General features: G+C 43.7%; 1 protein-coding gene and 1 long non-coding RNA gene across 15 annotated transcripts in view; one reads left to right on the top strand and one right to left on the bottom strand.

Annotated features, from left to right (window-relative positions):
• LOC137521055 (uncharacterized) overlaps positions 1-15,542 on the bottom strand; it is a 523,185-nt gene extending 507,643 nt beyond the window's left edge. For 6 of the 9 annotated variants that reach the window (XR_011022005.1, XR_011022012.1, XR_011022007.1 and 3 more), the window contains exon 1: positions 15,365-15,542. This is a non-coding gene — a long non-coding RNA (uncharacterized lncRNA). The remainder of the gene's footprint in view (positions 1-15,364) is intronic. The other 3 variants (XR_011022009.1, XR_011022011.1, XR_011022010.1) reach the window with 1 other exon arrangement.
• The window catches only part of RBM19 (RNA binding motif protein 19), a 253,651-nt gene continuing 247,496 nt past the window's right edge, over positions 15,531-21,685 (top strand). For all 6 annotated transcript variants that reach the window (XR_011021994.1, XR_011021996.1, XR_011021997.1 and 3 more), the window contains exons 1-3: positions 15,531-15,685; positions 19,629-19,811; positions 19,895-20,026. Coding sequence is in view for 3 of the 6 variants with exons in the window: in XM_068239762.1 (XP_068095863.1) it covers positions 15,650-15,685; positions 19,629-19,811; positions 19,895-20,026 (351 nt within the window). In the remaining 3 variants the exon portion in view is untranslated. The remainder of the gene's footprint in view (positions 15,686-19,628; positions 19,812-19,894; positions 20,027-21,685) is intronic.

The raw sequence follows: 21,685 nt of genomic DNA, 5'->3' as shown, positions 1-21,685 counted from the left end.
AAGGTATAATTGCATTTGTTAATAATAAGGCTGGGATGAAGTATGCATTCAGTTATATTTTGCAGCGATAAATAAATATGATTCACAGACAAGCCTATAATTTGCTGTAGGTCACAGTGGAGGATCACTGCTGCCTCATCCACTATTCCCTGTGCCTCCTTACCTAGCGTCTCAACCCCACTACCCGCTAGATTGTAAGCTCACAAGGGCAGGGACATCCTCCTGTTTCCTATTTTTAACATATGAACATGTACCAATATTTTTGATGTTTTAAACATCATTCAACTATGTTTGTATTTGTAATTCTGGATGTCCCGATTGTAGTTGTTGAACTTCCATGTATCTATGTTCCCAAATATTTGATTTGAACTATGTACAGACTACAGAAGATGTCGGCGCCATATAAATAAAAAATAATAATAATCTACCTAGGTAAGTTAGCATTTTAAGAATTGGCTTGAGTCTGGTGTTGATTTAAGATTTTAAGAGCTCAATAATTATATAGAATAATAAATTGAGAAACAAACAGATGAAACATTGAAAGTACCGTAAATAAATGAGTGAAGTTAACTGCACAAGGAGGATCTAAACAAAGTCTTCTGTACATTATTAGAGATAACGTGCCAAATAAGTTCAGCTATGGAGGCTTCACGTCAGTACAGATTGGTGACTTTCCCAAACAAGTCTGTCATCTTCATAAAAAGGCTTTAGCAGAGGTCAAGCAGTGTTTTAGGTTAATTCTTCACATGGTACCAATCAGAAAAAAATCTGCCAAGGGCAGCGCTAACTGTAACATGTGGTGACACATGTAAAAACGTACACAAAACATGACATCAGAGACCTTAGGGGACACAAGAACCAAAAGAGCAGGACTTGTATCTATCCCTACTCACCTTCATGGTACAGAAACCCCTGCAGGCACCTTATGTCCTTCTACGGCTACTTGGGCAGCAGTAGTGACAGCTGCTGCAAAGGGAAAGTTGTACTGTCAAAAGGCATGCCGCATATTTTCCTACTGCCTGTCCTTCTGAACATCACAAAAGATTCTGAGGCTCAAAACTGCCCTCAAGCAACAAGTCACCTTGCTCACAACAGTGTATGTCTGTGCCTTTGACCACACAGCATGATAATTATTGCTAATATAGTGTAAAAAAGAAGGCTGTAAACAATTAAAACTATCAGTCAACTCGCTTGCTTTTAACTGAAATGTACAAAATGATAAGTTTCAGCTGAGAATACACTCCATTTAGCTGTTAAAGCACACCTGAACTCAGAACTTCCTCTAAAAGATAAGCAACAGCATAATAATATTTAAAGAAAAACATTTCTTTCTTACAGCTGATACACATTGTGCAATAAATCTGCAGTTTGTCTACTTCCTGCTTTCATGGAAGCAGACATATATTGTTAACACTCTGTGTTTATCGGTTAGATCTCTGCCGTGGCAGTCAGCTGACACAGCTGAGGGATCAAATTAAAACTTGTATTTAGTCATAGATGAGAGGGGATCAGACAGGCTAAACTCTGTAAATACATGCAGGGTGCATTTCTCTATGCTTTCCTTCTGCATACCACCCAACTTTTTGCGATAAGAAAGAGGGACACTTAAGTCACACCCTGGTCACACCCCTAGTCACGCACACCATAAAGATTTCATAAGAAAAATATGATGTTTTATCATTTAAACCACACAGGTCCTTTCTATCCTGGTTAATTTTTCTCCATTTTAACATTTTAAAATAAGAAATATATCAACTTAAAGAGAGTCTGAAGCTTCTTAAAGGAAACCTGCATTGAGAAAAACCTCCCCTGGGGGGTACTCACCTCGGGTGGGGGAAGCCTCCGGATCCTATTGAGGCTTTCCCCGTCCTCCTTGGCCCCACGATGGCGGAGATCAAGCTCCCCGAACAGCGGGGATGTAAATATTTACCTTTCCGGGCCGGCTCCAGCGCAGGCGCAGTATCGACTCTCCGCTTCGAAGATAGGCGAAAATAGCCGATCGCTGTCGGGCTGCTCTACTGAGCAGACACAAGTCTCCTGCGCCTGCACAGCAGGGCGGACCAGACAGAGATCGGCTATTTTTGCCTATCTCTGTGCGGATAGCCGCAACAGCGCCCCCGCTGGAGCCAGGAAAGGTAAATAAATAAAGTCTTGTCAGGCTTGTCGAGGGAGGATTGCGGAACACTTCGGGGGAGCCAGCACTGGATTGCCTGCAGCTACAGGGAAGGGGGAAGCCTCATTGGGACCCTGAGGCTTCCCCCTCCCGAGGTTAGTACCCCCCAGGGGAACTTTTTTTTGTTACAGGTTCTCTTTAAAATTCTCCTTTTTATTTAACAATCCCCTTCTACCAGGGGCGTAGCAATAGGGGTTGCAGAGGTAGCGGCCGCATCGGGGCCCTTGGGCCAGAGAGGCCCCGAAGGCCCCTCCCTCAACTGCAGTATTAGCTTTCTATTGGTCCTGTGCTCATAATAATCACTTCTATAGATACTTTGAATAGTGGTAATCATTAACAAGCTGCTCCCCATCCACTTCTTTCACCTCTAATGCTGTAGTTGCTATTGGCAGGTTTTGGTGCGCCGTATCAATTGTTATGTATAGAGTGCTAAGGGGGCCCCATTATAAAACTTGCATCGGGGCCCACAGCCCCTTAGCTACGCCACTGCCTTCTACACTATCACACTATCACCCCATCTAAACCCTCCCCCCCCAAACACCGGGGCAATGTTGGGGGAGCGCTTCCAAGTAGAGGCAGAGCTTTGGGCTGTAGCTCTGCCTCTACTCCCGTCAATCGGCGCTGATCACCGCCTCTCCACGCCCCTCTCAGTCTTTTTTCACTGAGAGGGGCTGGGGCGAGGCGGCAATTAGCGCTGATTGATGTGAATGGAGGCAGAGCTACAGCCCAAAGCTATGCCTCCCCAGGCACCAAAATCCCCAACCAGGAAAGTCGTGGGTTTTTGCCCCGGTGTTTGGGGGGTTTAAACACAGCGTTCTGCCGCGTGATAGCAGCATTTTAGATGGGGTGATAGTGTAGAAGGGGATTGTAAAATAAAAGGATGAATTTTAAGAGGCTTCAGAGTCTCTTTAAAGGATGGGAATAAAGTTTAGAGTTAGAGTTAAACACATTTTTCAGTAGAAGAATATATATATTTACATAGATCTGTACATCAGTCCTGAAAGAGGGACAAATAAGGAAGAAAGAGGGACAGGATTCCGATAGAGGGTCTGTCCCTCCAAAAGAGGGAGAGTTGAGAACTATGCTTCTGTCCTGTGCAAGAGTTCAGGTCCACTTTAAGACCCTTTCCCCACTTGAGCACATTGGGAAACACAGGTGGCCGTGTAACACACTGTACTCGTGTGACTATGGGATTTTCGCCGCTGCTGTCGCGATTCCCATTCATTATTATAAAGGGGAATCACACTGCATTTTTGTCATAAACCATGCATTGCTATTCAGCATTGCATACCAAACCTTGCAATATGGCATGACGTACAACATCGTTACTACCTTATATAATATTGTGACATCACCACACATAAACATACCTCCCGGGGGTGGGGGGCATACTTAAAGGAACAGATCAGCAATTTGCAAAGTTACAAGAAACAAAGTAAATGAAAGTCCTTATTTATGCCATTTGGCATCAGAGTGTTTAAACAGTCCATTCACCTGCATTCATATTGGGACAGCAGGGTCTTCGGATCCAATACTTCTGGGAGAGCCACCCTCTCCAGCAGGCACCACCAAAGGACAGTCAAATTTACCCTAAAATGTCCTAATATTACTGTGATATTCCTTCAGCCATGATCTCACTTCTCTTGTGGTCTGCCCAATATATCCAATCCAACAATGGCATTTACCAGTAATAAAATAAAATCACATAGGGAGAGGCAAGAGAATGAGCCCCTTAATTTGATCTTATTGCCTCTTGTGGAATGGTATATGAAGTCTCCCTTCAGTATGCTGGAACAGTTCTGACATGATAAGCATAGGATTGTCCCATTTTTTTCAAGTGAGAAAAGTTTTCCCTGGTATGTTATTCTCTCTCACGTCAGAACGCACCAGTCTATCTTTAATGCTCTTCCCTTTGCAAAATACAAACAGCGGAGGAAAACAAAACATAGGATCAATTGCCAGCCCTCTCTAATTGTCTGTCTCACACCATCAGCATGGTAATCAAAAGTGGACATGAACATTGTCTCTGTAGGAGGAATCCGCTGTGTCCGAGGTCTATACTCTCTCAATTTCCTTCTGTTCATCTCTCCAACCTCCCTTGCCACTTTCTCAAGCTGTGCACTGTCAGTTTTGTTATCAGTTTATTAGCTTGCTTTGTATGGTTTTCATAAGCAGATGTAATGTGTTTTGCCCTATAAACTGACTCTTGGGTACAGCCCTAATTAGGGGATGCGGGTGACAAGTACTCTACAGCAAGGCAGTATTTCGGTCTGTGCTTTTGACAAATGGGTCACTGTGTTGATCCTCTCCCAATGAGTTGGACATTCACATCCAGGAAGTGTAGTTCAGAACAGCTGTACTCAGAAGTTAATGTAATTGTATCATGTTGGAGATGGAGACATACCTCCCAACTTTTTGATATAAGAAAGAGGGGCACTTAAGCCACACCCCTGACACACCCCTAATCCCACCCCTATCACACCCCTCACCATGCATATCATAAAGATTTCATAAGAAAAATGTGTTGTTTTATAAGGACACTGGTCTTTTCTATTCTTGTTTTTTTTCCTTCAATATAAGAAATATATCGATTTGAAGGATGGAAATAAAGTTTAGAGACTATAAAACACATTTTTCAGTAGTAAAATATGTATATTTACATAGATCTGTACATCAGTCCTGAAAGAGGGACATATGATGGAGAAAGAGGGACAGGGGGACTTGGTTCACAAAGAGGGACTGTCCCTCCAAAAGAGGGACAGTTGGGAGCTATGATTGAGATGCTCAACAAAACTTAAAAGGTCACACTCTGGTCCTTGTCCAGAAAAAAATACATCATCAATACAGCGACAAACTTTTTTAAAAATGGGACTTTGTAAATTGAATATCTTTTCAAACTCAAACATAAACAAATTGGCATAAACAGAAAAGAGGAACAAATACTTACTGATGTTGTAGCGCTTGTATATTACATCAAAATTGGCTGCGTAGAGTAAGTAAAGTATCCACTACTATACACACATATATAAAACAATTATTACTCATGCGCCTGTGCATAAAAATAAATGTCACCTTTAATAAAATAAAATAAATAAACAGAAAAGATGTAAAGCTGGCACTGCTGTGAACGCTGAATTATTAGTACAAAAATATCACAAATGCAGTCTTGCAGACATTATAGATAGAACGGTGGACATACCAGAGTGTGAGGAGGCACAGTGGTGGGTGCTGGGTACAGGATGCCTAACAACTGTTTCACACCAAATACGCTTCTACAGAGGCTTCCTATATAAACAAATTGGCCAAACTTGACGCATAGAGGCCCGTACACACGCCTGACTAAAGCGGACGATAATGACCGCCTGAGCCGACAGGCATGTGTACAGCTGCCGTCGACCCCCAACCCGCAAGCGATCCACCCAGTGGATCAAATCACCCCCTGCGATGGCTGCATTGTCTGCACCGTTCCCCCACCTGCCTCAGGGTATCACACACACATGCCACTCCGATGTCCTTCTGCCACCCCATAGCAACTAAACCTGTCATCAGCTACATAGCTGAAATGCATCTGTACAGGCTGGCCAGCGACGTCGCCCTAGGAGATAGAGTCCTGTTCCCCAACGGGTGACATTAAACCAAGAGGTGTGTACGCACCTTTAAGAGCCCCCATAGGGACCACCATGATCTGAAGAACATAATCATCCTGAAATCTAAAGTAATTGAATCTCAAACACAGATCGAGTACCATCAGTGTGAACTCAGCCAACTGAAGATTTAGACTCTTATCACTTGAAAACGTATCCTTAATAACTGAAGTTGCGGGATGTTAGTGTACAAACATCTAAACTCACCATCATCAAAATTCAATTCGGTGAATTTTTTTAAAAAAAAGCAGTAGTGCCAATCAAGCAAGATTGATGTTTTCTCACACAAATATTAGGCAGCCCCCATCCTCATGTATAGATAATCTGATGAGCCCCCAGAATTAGCCAGCCCCCTGTCCAAGTATAACCATGTGTTCTCCCAGTATTAGACAGCATTCCCCCCTTGCTTATGCAATAATGTAATAGTCAACTGTCTTAGCGACGCCAGGGTCCACCTTCACCCTGTCGCACAGTCCCTCCCTCTCCTCTCTGATGCTTACAGTGGCGCATGTAATGGGAGGTGCCACTAGAGGGCATCATACAGAGGAGACAGAGGGACTGTGAGACAGTTTGAAGATGTATCCTGGTGGCGCCAAGACAGGTAACTGTTGTAAGAAGGGCTGTGGAGTCGAGGAGTCGGAGTAGGAGCAATTTTGGGTACCTGGAGTAAGAGTTGGAGTCGGGGTTTCATAAACTGAAGATTCGGAGTTGGATGATTTTTGTACCGACTCCACAGCCCTGGTTATAAGATGCCCCACTCACTCTGCACATGGCTGGGTGAGGGCACATGAGCCATGGCCTCACCCGCCCCTGGTCATCAGCAGCTGACCACTGCCTTCTCGCACCCATGCTTATTCATGTCTTTATGGACTTGGTATGTAGTCATGTTGGAACAGAAATGGACCATCCCCAAACTGTTCAAACAAAGTTTGGGAGAATGAAATTGTCGGGTGCATGTCATATCGGCACCTCTCAGTTCGGTGCGGTGAGAAACGAATGACGGCTCTCACCGCTGCCGTTAAACTCCAAGGCGGCTTTAAAAACTATTCCCCCTCCGAGTTGTCGCAACTGGGAGGGGGATGTAATTCGAGGTCTGGCAGCCGCCATAGCCCCGAATTACCGCTACGCTCCCCGTGCAGCATAGCAATGCTGCTATGGGGCGCCCAGTTTCGGCGCTCGGCTCTGAGAGCCGTGCGCCGAAATAAGCTGATCCGCTGCCAGGCAACTGGTATTGTTTATCAGGAAATAATTATGGCAGCTTCCATATACCTCTCATTACAGTTGTCCTTTATAGATAAGCTGATCCAGAAATTCTCTGAAGTGTCTTGGTATCCTAAAGCATTTTGACTTCCTTCCTTGGAACTAAGGGTCCAACCTTAACCCCTGAAAAATAACTCAACATCAGAATCCCCCTCCACCAAACATCACACTTAAGCTGGCCACTAATGATACAATATTTTTCATCCAATCTTACCATTTCTATGTAATATAAGGTAACTGCCTACATTATCCATTAAATATATATACTCAGTTCACCCTTCTACTACATAGATTTGGTAAAACTGGGTGAAAAAGGTTGTATCATTAGTGGCCACCTTTAGCCCAAGACAAGTACCGTTATCCTGGCTTCCGCTAAAACCAGACTAATGCATCAGATTGCCAAGCACAAGCAAATGCTCACTCACAGACAGCATTTAAATTGATTCGCAGACAGCCTGTCAGTCAATAAAATATGCAAGTAATTGCACCTGTATCTGCAGTACTAAATCTAACAGGAGCTGCAACGAAACAGCCAATAATGGGGGGGGGGGGGTTCAAGTAGCGGTTAGAGGAGAGAGAACTTGGACGCACATAATCGTAGAGTAGTGACCAGCAGGGGACACTGTGTGCAGATGTCCCTCTCAATGCCCCTTCCCCATCACTGTACTGCACACAAGGAGCTGCAAAAATAAAGATTAAAATCACAAAACACTGGTGCACATGACAGGTGGGGGCCCCGAGCTCTGCCACCACCCGGGAACCCCATCCCACATGCGACACCGTGAGGGGGAGTGCAGGTGATCCCCAATGCTCACACCACCAGGGGAATCACCCACAACTGCGCCTCAATTGAAAGCCAAGCACAAGAAAAGCATATACTCACTCCCATAAAGCACTCTGCCATTTAAATTGGTCAGCAGACAGCATGTCAGTCAATAAAGGGCGAGTGGCTGCCGGGAGGAAGGGGAGACAAAAAGTATCAAGATTAGGTAAATATCGTCACATAGCACCAAAGCGCTGACACTGGGGGGCATCTGCCTCACTGGCCACCTCCAGGGGGGGCATCTGCAGGGTGGGGGCTCAGGATATGTTTGATTGCTGTGGGGTCTGGGCATCCTATGTTACAACCATGGTGGCAGATCTCTGTTTTCACAGTCACGAGAAACAGAGCATGGCTAAATATAAGAAAGACAGTGCAGATGGTGCGCTCCATCTCCATGAGACAGCAAATTAATGTTGGGCCTTATCCCTTTCAAATGTATTGGGAGCTCGTCATCCAATTTCCACAGTCACAATGCAACTGGATAACTGATAGGATCGCAAACCTTTAGGACTCTATTCATAAAGCATTACCGCATGCGGTAATGCTGAAAACAGCAGACTTTCCCGAGCACTTAGCAATGTGTCAATTCATAAAGGCTGTTACTGCATAAAAAACTGAAATTACCGAGCAGTGAGGAAAATTACCGATTTGGCTGTAGTGACCTCCAACACATGTCAGTAAATTGTCAGCCTGACGATAGTTATTGACACCTCTGGTGAGGTCTTAACAAGATACGGACACCTCTGGTGAGGTGTTAACAATGCAAGGTGCAGGGAGCCTAAAGTCTGAGCAGGGAGCCGAAGTCTCTGTGAGTCGTCTGTGCAGGGAAAGGCTGTGTGAGTCATTTGTGCAGGGAAAGTCTGTGTGAGTCATCTGTGCAGAGAGCCGTCTGTATAAGTCATCTGTGCAGGGAAAGTCTGTGTGAGTCATCTGTGCAAAGAGCCATCTGTGTGAGTCATCTGTGCAAAGAGCCATCTGTGTGAGTCATCCGTGCAAAGAGCCATCTGTTTGAGTCATCTGTGCAGGGCAAAAGAGAGATATCGCCACACTGCTCTACCGCTCAATGGGCTGCGGTAATTTACCGACCTTCAAAGGCAGCTGGGAAAATCTTTATGAATTAGCACACAGACCAGGAAAATACCGAGTGCGGTATTTTCCCTCCAAGATTTTTTTTTATCGCACTGCTTTTATGAATCGAGGCCTCCATCATTTTTTAAAATATTGTTTTGGGTTTCTTGCCTGGCTTTGTCTGCAAATAAATGCAGTAATGTGATAAGATCGGTAACAGCAAAACACCTGATGAGTGTTTCAGTGTCTGTTAATTACACTAGGTGTATTGGAAGTATCAGGCTGGGTGCACACATGGAAGAAGCGCCTGCGGAGCGGTAAAATGCTGCCGCTGCTGTCTATGGGCTGCAGAAGGACCAGCGTTGCACTTGCGATTTACAGTAAGCGTTCTGCAGATGCTTGTAGTGTTCCATAATATACAGGTTGGCTGCCAAAATGCACATTATGAAAGTCTATGGTAACGCATATGCATTGCATTTTCAATGCATTTTTTAATGCGTTTTTAATTAAAGATCTCTGATGTATTTCCGCTTCCTGTTGTCTTCCTATCGATATGCATTTATGTAAATACACATACAAATGCATACATTCAACGCACGCAAAACACTTGATAAAAGCATCTGTGCGAAAAAAGTGCAAAACGCAAACGCACCAAAAAGACATTACACTAACGCACCTGCGGAAAACGCCAGATTTTCACGCTATGTCATATGTGAACGTAGCCTCAATCCACAGTCAGGGTAGGAACCCACCAGGGCGTTTTTTGGCAGCATTTTGGGATCACCGACAAAAATGATTTGCTAATGAAAGTGAGTGGGGGTGAACCCATTAGTGCCATTGCGATTAGGGGTAATCGCAATCGCAGGACATGCAGCATTTTGAGCGCATTAGCGCTCAATGCAAAGTATACAAGCGCTGCATGAATCGCTTATCAAAGCGGTTACACAGAGGTTTGGGGGGCTGAGCGATTACCTTTTAATTGAAGAAAAAAGAGATGAGTGCCAAAACAGAACAAGGTCAGCTGCGAGAGGTTATCCAATCCACAATGGATGAATAGTATAGACAAGTATATATGATTTTCAGCGCTGTCACTTTCACTCCTCCACTGTTGCAGCCTGCAGTCACCAAGTGCTCAATAATATATGTGGCCACCACCAGGGCATAAAACCACAACTCCGGCTTTAAAAACAACAGGGGGTTACACTTTATTCAAAGCTGGACCAGCCCGTTTATATAACGGGCTCTAGTCCCTCACAACCCCCCTGTTAGAATTTAAGCATAATATGCTTGAATTCGTAGGCCTCAGTTACTTTGAGTTAGTTAAAAGACTTGATGTGCAGAATCGCCCTTTAAGGAGATTTTCCTTTAGAGATAAAGACAGTTCTGATTTTCAGTAGAACATTGTACTAGAACTCCCAAGGCTGTATCAGAGATATCCAGTGCAGAGGCCAGACCAGCTGGCGACGAACAACATAAACATGAGCCATTGTTATGAAAATATTCTCACAAGTACATTAAAACAAAGGCCTCCTCAGAACAAGGTGACAGTTCCTTGGAAAATGTAATTTTCCAAGGCATGCGCAGTAAAGACGGTGCTTGTCATGATATCACGGGGTCTTATCAGCCAATAGTAGGCGATAAGGTATTGATCCGTCCCTGCTCAGATGATGTCACATTTAACTCTTTAGAGTGAAGGTTCGTATACACGTCCGATAAAGATCGTTCCGTTACGAACGATTCGTGACGTTTACACGATATTCAAATTAGACCGAAAAGACCGTTCGTAATGAACGATTGTGTACACACGTGAACGATATAAGTATAAAGTACTGAACGACGAACGATAAAAAAATGCATGCGCAAACGGAAGTGACGTTATGACAGGCAATAAGAACATGCGTACTACTCCACAGATAATCATTATTTGATCTTTGTACACACTGCAACGATTGAACGATTATCTTTCGAAAAGATCCGCCGGGTTGGATCGGCCGTATTGAACGATAACGGTCTTGTCAACTTATCTAACTGTATGCTGTATATAGGCCTAAGTGCAACGTAGTATAGATGTAACATAAGAGAAAGCCTGGTCTTTCCTTAAAAAGGAATGGACCAAGAGCCTGTAACGCAAAGAGGACTTACTACAGACCAATTGCTTTGCTGAGGTGTAACGAACATGTAGAGATAAGCATTTGTATATCTGTTTACTGAATAAACTCCTGAAACTTTGAAGATGTCTAAGAAGTTCAATCTCCTATGCTGTTGCTGTGACGAGAGTCAAGTTATCACACATCCTGTGATATGGTGCCGAACGAAGGTGTAGTGTTGTTGCCATTAGCAACCAACAAAGATTTATTACACCCCCCTCCCCTACAGCTTCTGTCACCACCACTGCATGTAATCGCATATGCGCGCGCACGCCTTCCTGCATACCTGCGCGCACACACGCCCGCCCCATCCTCCTCCTGTCCCAAGGAGGAGGATGCAGGGACAGAGGGGTTTTATTATATAGGATTGAGGGTCCATGCAAACTGGACTCTATTTGCATCAAATTGCTTCTAAGGTATTAGTATGGATTGCAGAGTCACATACATCTTTAGACAGTTTCCTGGTCCTAGGTAGGAGAGCGGGCTACTCTTCAAGGACCAGGAAACGGTCTAAAGGTGTATAAGGTGTATGTGACCCTGCAGTCCATACAAATATCTTAGAAGCGATTTGATGCAATTAGGGTCCAGTTTGCATGGACCCTCAATGTAAGTTATATGTTTTTAACTTGTAATTTGGAGCTCTGAATAAAGTGTAACCCCCTGTTGTTCGTGAACTAAAGCCTTTGTTGTCGTTTTATGCCCTGGTGATGGCCACATCTATTATTGAGAAATTGGTGACTGCAGGCTGCAACAGTGGAGGGGTGAAAGTGACTGCGCTGAGAATCATATATACTTGATTACCTTTTCATAAAACTTTATTATACTTACCGGGTCTCTGTATTTCCTTCTTCCGTCCGTAGCACCGCCCCCTAAAGGAAGAGATCACTGGCGCGTTTCTGATTGGTCATAGAGAAGCACCTGTGACCTCTTGCTTTAGGAGGCAGGGCTACGGACAGAAGAAGGACGCCTGGTAGGTTTAATAAAAAAAAAAAGCAAATTAGAAAGTGCTGCACAGATTACTGTACAGCACTTCCAAGTGTCTGGGAAAACCCACTAGGAATCACTGCACACATCACTGCAGCGATTTAAAAACTCTGCAGTGATTCCTAGTGGGTCCCAGGCCTCAAGCTGCGCAGCAAACATCACCAAAATGATGTTTTCTGCACAACACGGCTTGAAAAAGAGCTGCACACCCAAAACAGCAGGGACATCAGGTCTCTTAACTGGATTGAATAAAGAGCTTATTTACAGGGGTCTCAAACTCGTGGCCCGTGGGCCATTTGCGGCCCTCGTTACAATATTTTGTGGCCCTCGCTGGCAAAAGCTTCCTTATAGTTCGCTTCAGTGCTCCCAATTAATCCGCTGCAACCCCGCCGCTAAACGAGGGCTGCAGAGCCCCCAAATCGCCCGGGGGGCAATCCGCCAGCATTTCCTGGAAGGGGCAGAGCTTTCAGCTTCAGCTCTGCCCCTCCTGACGTCAATCGCTGCACGGATCGCCATCTCTCCCCGCCCCTCTCTGTTAAGAAAGAGTGAGAGGGGCGGGCAGAGGCGGCGATGCGCCGCGATTGTGAAATTCCTTATGCGGCCCAGCCTCATCCTGACTTTGCCTCCTGCGGCCCCCAGGTAAATTGAGTTTGAGACCCATGTTTTACTATATGGATGGTGCTGACTCCACTGTGGATTAAAACAAAAATAAATGCAACTTGTATGCATTTTGGGAAAGATCATGCTGTGATTTTTGTTCCCTATATGAGAATTGTAAATGCAGAAAAATTCACAATTGCTAAGCACTTTAGGGTTGGTGCCAGGGCCGGGCCGAGGCTTAGGCTGGAGAGGCTCCAGCCTCAGGGCGCAGTGTAGGAGGGGGAGCAGAATTCATTCAGCTGTCATTCCTAATTGTGTTTGAAGCAGAAAGAAATAAGAAAAGGGGACTGCAAGCCAGATAACTAGATATTAAGGTGTTGGGGAGGTTGTGGGCCCTGTGGCACCTCTTAGTCTAATAGCAATCAGTGTGTGATGGCTGGGGTGGGAGGGATGGAGGGGTCTCAGCCTTGGGTGCTGGAGGACCTTGTCCCAGCTCTGGTTGGTGCACACCAGAGCGGTTCTGAAGCGTTTTTTAAACCGCTTGCAGGGGGAAAACCGCTTGGCCAATGAAAGTGAATGGGATGATGCACACCAGAGTGGTTTGTTTTTTCCACAAAACTCAGGGGCTGCAGCATTTTTTAGACTTCTGAGGCGGTTCTGCCTCAATGTTAAAGTATAGGAAAGTGGAAAACATCTCTGAAAAACGCTAGATCAGAGCGGTTTTCCAGGCGTTTTTGTTACAGAAGCTGTTCAGTAACAGCTTTTACTGTAACAATATTTGTAATCTGCTACACAAAAACGCTCCAAAAAACGCTAGGCATGTTTAGAAAACCTCTCTAAACATGCCTAGAATCGCTCTGAAATCTGCTTCAAAAACCTCTAGCGTTTTGCAGATCTGCTAGAGGTTTTTGGTGTGCACTGGGCCTTACAGATTGCTTGGCGATTTTGCAAAAAAAATCCCAATCGCTAACCATCAGCAATTTTTCAGCGTTAAAGAACCCAAAGTGGAGAATGATCACTACTGGCTGTAAGGGCCCTTTTCCACTAGCGCCGATTGCGATGCTGAATCGCCGGGTCGAGGAGGATCGGAGCGAGGCTGCGAGGGCACCAGACAGCTGCAGGGGGCTGAGGGAAGCCCCAGGTGAGTAAAACTATTTTTTTTTAGTTGCCTCTTTAACCATTACACCATCCAGCCACCGCTACTACCTACTGTAAGTGACAGCAACATAGGAGAAAAGTCATTTATGAAGAAACATACTTCTTATTTGTATATGTTTATATGTATTTAAAATTATAGGATTTTCGCGAATTAGGTCCTTTAAGCAAGCTTTCATTATACTGTATGCTTCAAAGTATAGTCCCACCACACTTACAACACACAGTGCAACTTTTCAGCAACATTGGATTCTATTCACAATCATTTTCCACATGCAGAAATGCACTTGGTAAATTCCCGACTGAAATGAGACCATCTTGACATTCACAAAATTGCACGCATGAACATTTACCGCAATTGTACCGTAAAATTTTACGCATTAATTATCCGCATGCGTAAAAAATGTGGTAAAAGTCCGCAAAAGTCGGTAGTTCCCACAAAAAAATCAAAATTCGCAAAAAAAAGGGGTGCCTTATTTCTGACTTAAAGAGACTCTGTAAAATCAAAAACCTCCCCTGGGGGGTACTCACCTCGGGTGGGGGAAGCCTCTGGATCCAAATGAGGCTTCCCACGCCGTCCTCTGTCCCACGGGGGTCTTGGTGCAGCCCTCCGAACAGCCAGCGACAGACCCGACTGTAGATTCAATATTTACCTTTGCTGGCTCCAGCAGGGGCGCTGTGGCTGCTTTCGGCTCGGAAATAGACGGAAATACCCGATCTCCGTCGGGTCCGCTCTACTGCGCAGGCGCCGGAAACTTGCGCCTGCGTAGTAGAGCAGACCCGACGGCGATCGGGTATTTCCGCCTACTTCGGAGCCGACAGCCGTCAGAGTGCCTGCGCAGGAGCCGGGAAGGTAAATATTGACGTCACCGCTGCACGGAGGGCTGCAGCGAGACCCCTGAGGGACGGAGGACGGCGTGGGAAGCCTCATTAGGATCCGGAGGCTTCCCCCACCCGAGGTGAGTACCCCCCAGGGGACGTTTTGACGTTACAGTTCCTCTTTAACTGCTGATTTTTTATCACCTACTAGTACTTGGTGATATATTTCACTTCCCATTGACTTAAATGGAGTCTGGAGCCTTAAGTGCTGTGTTTGCTAAACTTTAATTTTTTTTTTTTTGGGACAAGTTTTTTATGCCACTTTTTTTCCCGCATGGTTTTCGCATGTTTACTATGTAATTACGCATGTTTCCCCAAAAAATTTTACGCATTTTTCCCGCATGCGAGAAACATGCGGAACAATTTTAATATGTGGAAAAAATGCGGAAATTATCACTGGCGGTAATATAGTGGTAAACAAATCTCTTACGCATGTGTGTGATTGTGAATAGAGCACTTTGCATTGAGTTTCAGCCTGCAGAGTGAAAGGACCCTGAGTAATCAACAAATAAAGTCCCCCCAACTGCCCTGCGGCCCTGCCAAAGTAGAATGTGTCAGTTAGTCACTGCTGGCATAATGTATGACGCGACAAGAAAATTATGTGCAAGACTACTAGTCCCGCATAAGTTACCGTAGCAAAGATAACGCAGAGCTTCCTAAATAGCACAACAACCGTTCTGCAACGTAATAATAATAGGTTTCTCTGAAGTACGACACGTAATGAAGCAAGCGCCCTCTCATGGTGATATGTTGCAGGACACCTAATAACGTAGAAGGTGGGGAAGCAGTTGGTGACACGCTGAACTGCTGCGTGCGCACACCGGTCACGTGGTGTCAACTAAGATGGCGGCGCCCAGATGTACAACGTGAAGATAGATCGAGTTAGGAAAAAGTGGGTTTATACACAAGGACCAAGATGTCACGTTTAATCGTAAAGAATCTTCCCAACGGGGTATGTGTTATAATCGTCTAGTGTTCTACTGTTTCTCTGTATAATGTTACAGTCGCTGTAGTTAGGTAGAACTCCAGTAAACGGAAATATGCTACCACAGCTGCTGAATGTTCCCATCATGTTGTAGTTTTTATATTTAATCGTCTTCTCAGTGTTGTCTAACAAGGAATAATGGTTGTACTTGCTCCCTTTTGAACATACAAAGCAATTTGCTGTTGCTGCATATCAGTCCATTTCTTCATCTTCACAATTTATTTAAAATAATTTGTAAATGTGGAGATCTGATTGCCTCTAAGGGCCGGTGTTCCAACATTTTAGCATACCCGACAGAATAGCATACAACACTGTATTTTTAAACCAAATGGATCCAGGAAAGCGGATCTGCTCTCCGCTTCACTGGATCCGTTTGGCTTTGTCCACACTGGCAAACGGATCCGTGAAACCGGATCTGATCATTGGTCAGTCGGATCCATTTTCACTCTGTTTGCCACAGTGGGTGAGGGAGGGTTAAAAGCTTGCCTAGGTGTCTTGCAGCCAGGCGATAGAGAGGGTTTCTTCCAGGCTTCCGTCTTCTTCTGCGTCATGTGACTAGTCACATGACGCATGTAGCTACATAACGCAAAGAAAGCCTGGAAGAAGCCCTAGTGTATAGCAAGCCTATAGCTTTAAATTTTACAGAGTCACACCAACCCCACATGCAGACAGCCTGTTTTGGACTTTTGGTCTTGTTCAGTGCAGGGATTGATATAGCTCTATGGGATAGGGCATAGACCAGTACAGCAGAGTACCCAAGTAGCTCAGGGCGACCCATTACCGTTTGGTAAGCTGAAGTGCAGAGAGGTCAAAGAAGGAGGCAGGTGGTTTCGTTGCCACCCATTAGCCCCCAAACACCTGCCTAGGTTGCCTGGTGGATAATCTTTCTCTGTTGTACAATGTCTATTATTTCCTATTGACACAGCACATATATAAATCGACCTCATGTATAAGTCAACTCCAATATTTAACCCCCTTAATGTGGATCCGAGATAAACTTTTATTCATTGCATAATTGTGTTCCTTTCATATAGTTTTTAGGGCATTCCTCAAGTCAAACACTTTTTTTTTTTTTTTTTTTTTAATACTCTGATTCCCTATAAAATAAACAAGCCTCGCCCACAGCTTCTCCAGTGCCTTGGCACTCTCAGATTCAAGTAGCAAGGGCTTATGGGAGCTCAGTCTGGGCAGACGGAGGAGGAGGTTACTTGCCAGAGATTTCAGAGGAGGAGAGGGAAGTGAAGTTTTCACAGTCTGAGGGCTGGAGATACAGATCAGCTTGCCTGTGTGTAATGTGAGAAATAGCACATGGCCGCTCTCATTGTATCACAGGAAGAAATAATCATAAACTGTTGAAGCTGTTTGCAGATAGATTTGCTGTGTAAATTATCTAAACTTTAGATAAGATATATAGACAATTTACTTGTTATAGTTAGTTTTTCATCTTGGATCCACTTTAAGGGCCCATTCACACTTAGAAGCCCAAAACGCCAGCGATTTTTTTTTTCCAATGTTTTGCGGGAGTGATTTTTCCGCGATTTCACGTGGGAAAATCACTGGACAGTGCAGCGTTTTTTCCGCAATCGCGTTTAGTGCTTCTATAGCACTGAAACACGATCACTGGGAAATTACCTGAAAATGGTGCAGGCTACGCGTTTGCGCTTCACGATTACCGCAAATCGCCCAAGTAAGAATGGGCCCATAGGGTTTTATTACACTAGTACTTTCAAAAGCGCTAGTGTTTGAGTGCTTTGCCGAAATCGCCGGCAAACCGCTCAAGTGTGAAATGGCCCTAAGCTGGAATTTGTTATCGACTCAAGTATACTGTAAGTCTACCTTACCTGGTTAATTATTGTGGCCAGGACTTTTAGACCTGTGGGGATTTTTTGGCATTTCCTTTATTAAGAAAGTGTCACTAACTTCTGGGTAAATTGCTTCAAATGGGAATGTCACTAATAGTACACACATTATTCGGTGTGCTCAGTGTTGCTCGAAACTTGTGTATAAGTCAACCCCATTCGACTTATACACGAGTTGATTTTAAACAAAAAAAAAGCGGCTTGTCTGGCATGGCGCAACTCTCATTACTATTTATTTGTAACGTGGGCAGTGTTCAGTAGAACACAGCCTACCTCGCATTTTCATGACAGAACCCGATGCTGCACAGAGGCCACACGAAAATGAGAATGCACCCCTTGTGGGACCATTGCAGTTTATTGCTTTCTGATTATAACCTGTGTTAAGTCACCTTAAATGTACATCGTGTGAACACACCCTAACTGATATTGAATACAGGAGCCAGTCTGTTTAGTTTGTGAACTAGTAGGATATGTATAGGAACCAGCTTCAGTGATATCTGAGAAAATACAGAAGTAAGGCACCAGTATTAATGAAAGAGCATTGGCCGCCTAGTTCCCAGGATTTGTGCAGGTCACAGTTATGAGTTTACAGTCTTGAAAATTAGGGGTAAACAAGAGGGAGGGCAGTGGGTAAATGGAGATTAAAGTATGTGACCCTTCATGAATTAGCTTATCATCTGTGTGCTGGGGCTATTCACTTAGGTTACATTCACTGGGCCATATGAGTTTTCTCCTAGGAGATATTTTCACAACTTGTAAATAAAACACTTTTTACACCACCAGCAAGCAAACAAATACTCAAAATAAATTTGGCAGTACTTTCTCACCTACTTGTTGGTACTTTTTCCATTGCAAAGTGCTAAAAAGTTAGTTAAAATCGAAGATGAAAATTATCTCTTAGGAGAAAACTCAGGAGAAAAAGTTAATTGCATATGGCCCACAGTGAGAGCTGCGTTGCATTCTCTGTAAAATCAGGAAAGCAACGCAATGAAAAGGTTGCACCACGTGATATGCCAACTTTGTGTTGCATACATTAAAGCAAACTGTCAGTGAAACTTATGCTTTACTAGCACTGTTAACACACACACCTTATGCGGTAACGCACTGCATGCTCTGCATTGGGATTTTTTTGGCTGTTGAAACGCAATGCACCGGATGCACTCGGACATAGACTTACTTTTGCAGTGTGACTTTGTGTGTTAAGATGCCTCCATTAAGTCACACTGCAGTTGCCCCACTGTGCCTTACTTTGAAATTTTATTTTTACATTTTTTGACATCTGTAATGCCATGTCCCTGTTTACAATAGTTTCACTTTTCTGACAATTTCCTTATTTGCCTTCCCCCTTTAATGTAAATGATAGAGGACAGTCTGCTGGGTGAGTGCCAAGTGGCAGAATAGAACAAGGCATTCCTGCAGTTATATTGTTACAAAGAGTGAGCTGGCACGCCATCAACTCTGTGCTGGGTGAATGATGGGATGATTAGGCTAATCACCCCAAAGTACAGAAAGTCCAAGTATTGTCAGCACACAAAAACACATCCCAACAGTTGATTGGCCAACCTTTAGCAAGGCGTGTGGAATACTTGCTATAATTCTGCGGCAGTGGGATGACAGTGGAGTTGGTAGGTAAGTATCTACTTCTTAAAGTTACCATTGCCCTTTTCTCACTCCTTGCACCACCCAGTATTCCAAACAATGTCTTAATAGAACTAGTGCTATATGTACCCGTGTTTATCTCATCATGTCACTTCAGGTACACTTTAATAGTGATGAAAAGGGTAGTCAATGAGATGAAAATCTGAGTTGATGCAGGATTATGCAAATTCAATTTTCAAATTTATGCTGCTTGAAAATTGACCAATCAGATCCCATCTTAGCGGGATCTTAGCACAATTTGATTGGTCTTTTTTTTCTTTAAATCTGCATGCATTTGTGTACATAATTTGCATAATCCTGCATCAACAGATAATTATTTGCGTCTCATTGACCATTTCTAGTAATGAATGTTCCACATGTTTAATTTCCACATGTTCTTTTTTGTTCTTTAGATAAAGGAGCAAAGATTCCGAGACCTGTTTGCTGAATTTGGTACATTGACTGATTGTACCCTGAAATTTACCAAGGATGGAAAATTCAGGAAATTTGGCTTTGTTGGTTATGGGACAGAAGAGGAAGCCAAAGCAGCAATTAGCCACTTCAACAAAAGCTTTATTGACACAGCTCGTGTATCAGTAAGTTAGTAGCATTCATGCTTGTTTATCACGTCAGGAAAGAGGAAGCATTTCTAGTGTGACCATTGTATTCTTTTTCAAAGGTGGAAATATGTAAATCATTTGGAGATCCTGGGAAGGCCAAAGCTTGGAGCAAATACGCCAAGAAAGAGGACAAGGCCACAGCCAAGAGTCAAAAGAATCAAGATGTAAAGCTGTTACCAGCTGACAATGAGGTAAGTGTGCATGTGGGAACATGTATGCAGGGCTGTGGAGTCGGAGTCGAGGAGTCAAAGCAATTTTGGGTACCTCTAGTCGGAGTCGGTGGTTTCATTAAACTGAAAAGTCGGGAGTAGGATGATTTTTGAACAAATCCATAGCCTTTGTAAAAATTAGACTGATGCTGGGAATACACGGGTCGTTTTTTCTGCTCGATCGATTTTGACGCTCGATTCTCTACTCAATTTGCTTATCTTCCGCTCGTTTTTCTTATCTTTTTCCATTCACCTCTATCAGGATCGAGTGGCAAAACGATCTATCTGCCACAAAAAAGACCCCTGTTTTCCCACCATAAGGAGTGGGAGTCAAGGAGAGAACATTTTAACATAGCACTCCAACCCCCACCCCCCACTACCACCACCAATGACATTTGTTTATTTTACTTCTCTGATCTGTGCACAATCCTGACTACATTTTGTGTTACTGAGATTTAAAAAAATGCAATTGTGTTAAGCCTCCAGCAGGCAAGAGAATACTCAATTTTTTACAGCAATGTTTCACCTACTTTTTGATACATTTTCAGTTGCAGAGTACTGAAAAGTTATTTTAAACAGAATATGAAAAATTATCTCCTAGGAGAAAAAAGAAGTGGACCCATTGTGTTCTGTACGAGCAAAGGGTTTCAATAAAAATCCCATTTAACTAAGCTAAATTTTGTGCTCTCTCTGCGACTGTTTAAAATAAAACAAACCTGTTTCTACATAAGTTGGGTCACCCTGTAAAATTTAGTTAAAAACAATTTGATGATGTACAAATATTTTAACCCCAATATTTAATTGAACATAAAACAAAGACCTATCATATGTTGAAACTGAGGATTTTTTTGTTTTTATTATTTATTGAAAACATATGCTCATTGTCAATTTGATGCCAGCAGCACATTCCAAAAAAAGGTTAGGACTGATATGCTTACAACTGTGTGCTTCATTTTTTGTTTTTATTCTACTTTTAAAGGCTTTCTTTGGGTGGTACATTATGCTAGGAATTATTTTATTATAAATGCATTTTGACAGGAAAAAAAAATGGAAAATCATTATTTCTCAGTTTTTGGCCAGTATAGTTTTAAAATACTATGTTCTACTGTGGATGAAACCCACACATTTTATTTGTCCCGGTTATTACAACATTTAAAATATTTCCCTAATACAATGTGTGGCGACAATATTTAATTTTGGAAATGAAGATGTTTTTTTCTTGCTTAAAATAACAAAATTAGAATTAAAAAAACAACTGTAATATACTCTGACATACATATTATAGAGTACCCGAGGCGGGTTATTCCATCTAAAAAAAGGGACAAAGAGGCATGTTTCCATCTGCAGGACATGCCTCTGTGTGCCCTGTTCGCCGGCCTCCGTGCCCCCTGCGCACTACTAGGCCCCCCAGGCCCCCCCTTCCCCCCGGGAATCTGGCAACATTCATAATGGCGATAGACTACGGGTAAGGGACTTCCCACTGCAGGCAAAGAAACGCCTACAAAAAGCCCCTTCCCCGCCTATCAGAGCCTTCTAACAGGCTCTCCACTGCCTGTTCCCCTCCTCTCCCCCGCTCCCTCCACCTCAATCATCGCTGTGTTCTCAGAGTAGAGCACAGGTGCTTTCTATCCAGCGGTGTGA

The sequence above is a fragment of the Hyperolius riggenbachi genome, chromosome 1 (genome assembly GCF_040937935.1).
Source record: "Hyperolius riggenbachi isolate aHypRig1 chromosome 1, aHypRig1.pri, whole genome shotgun sequence".
NCBI lineage: Eukaryota > Metazoa > Chordata > Amphibia > Anura > Hyperoliidae > Hyperolius > Hyperolius riggenbachi.
Note: the sequence above shows the minus strand (reverse complement) of the source record. Positions and strands in the feature narration are given on the sequence as shown.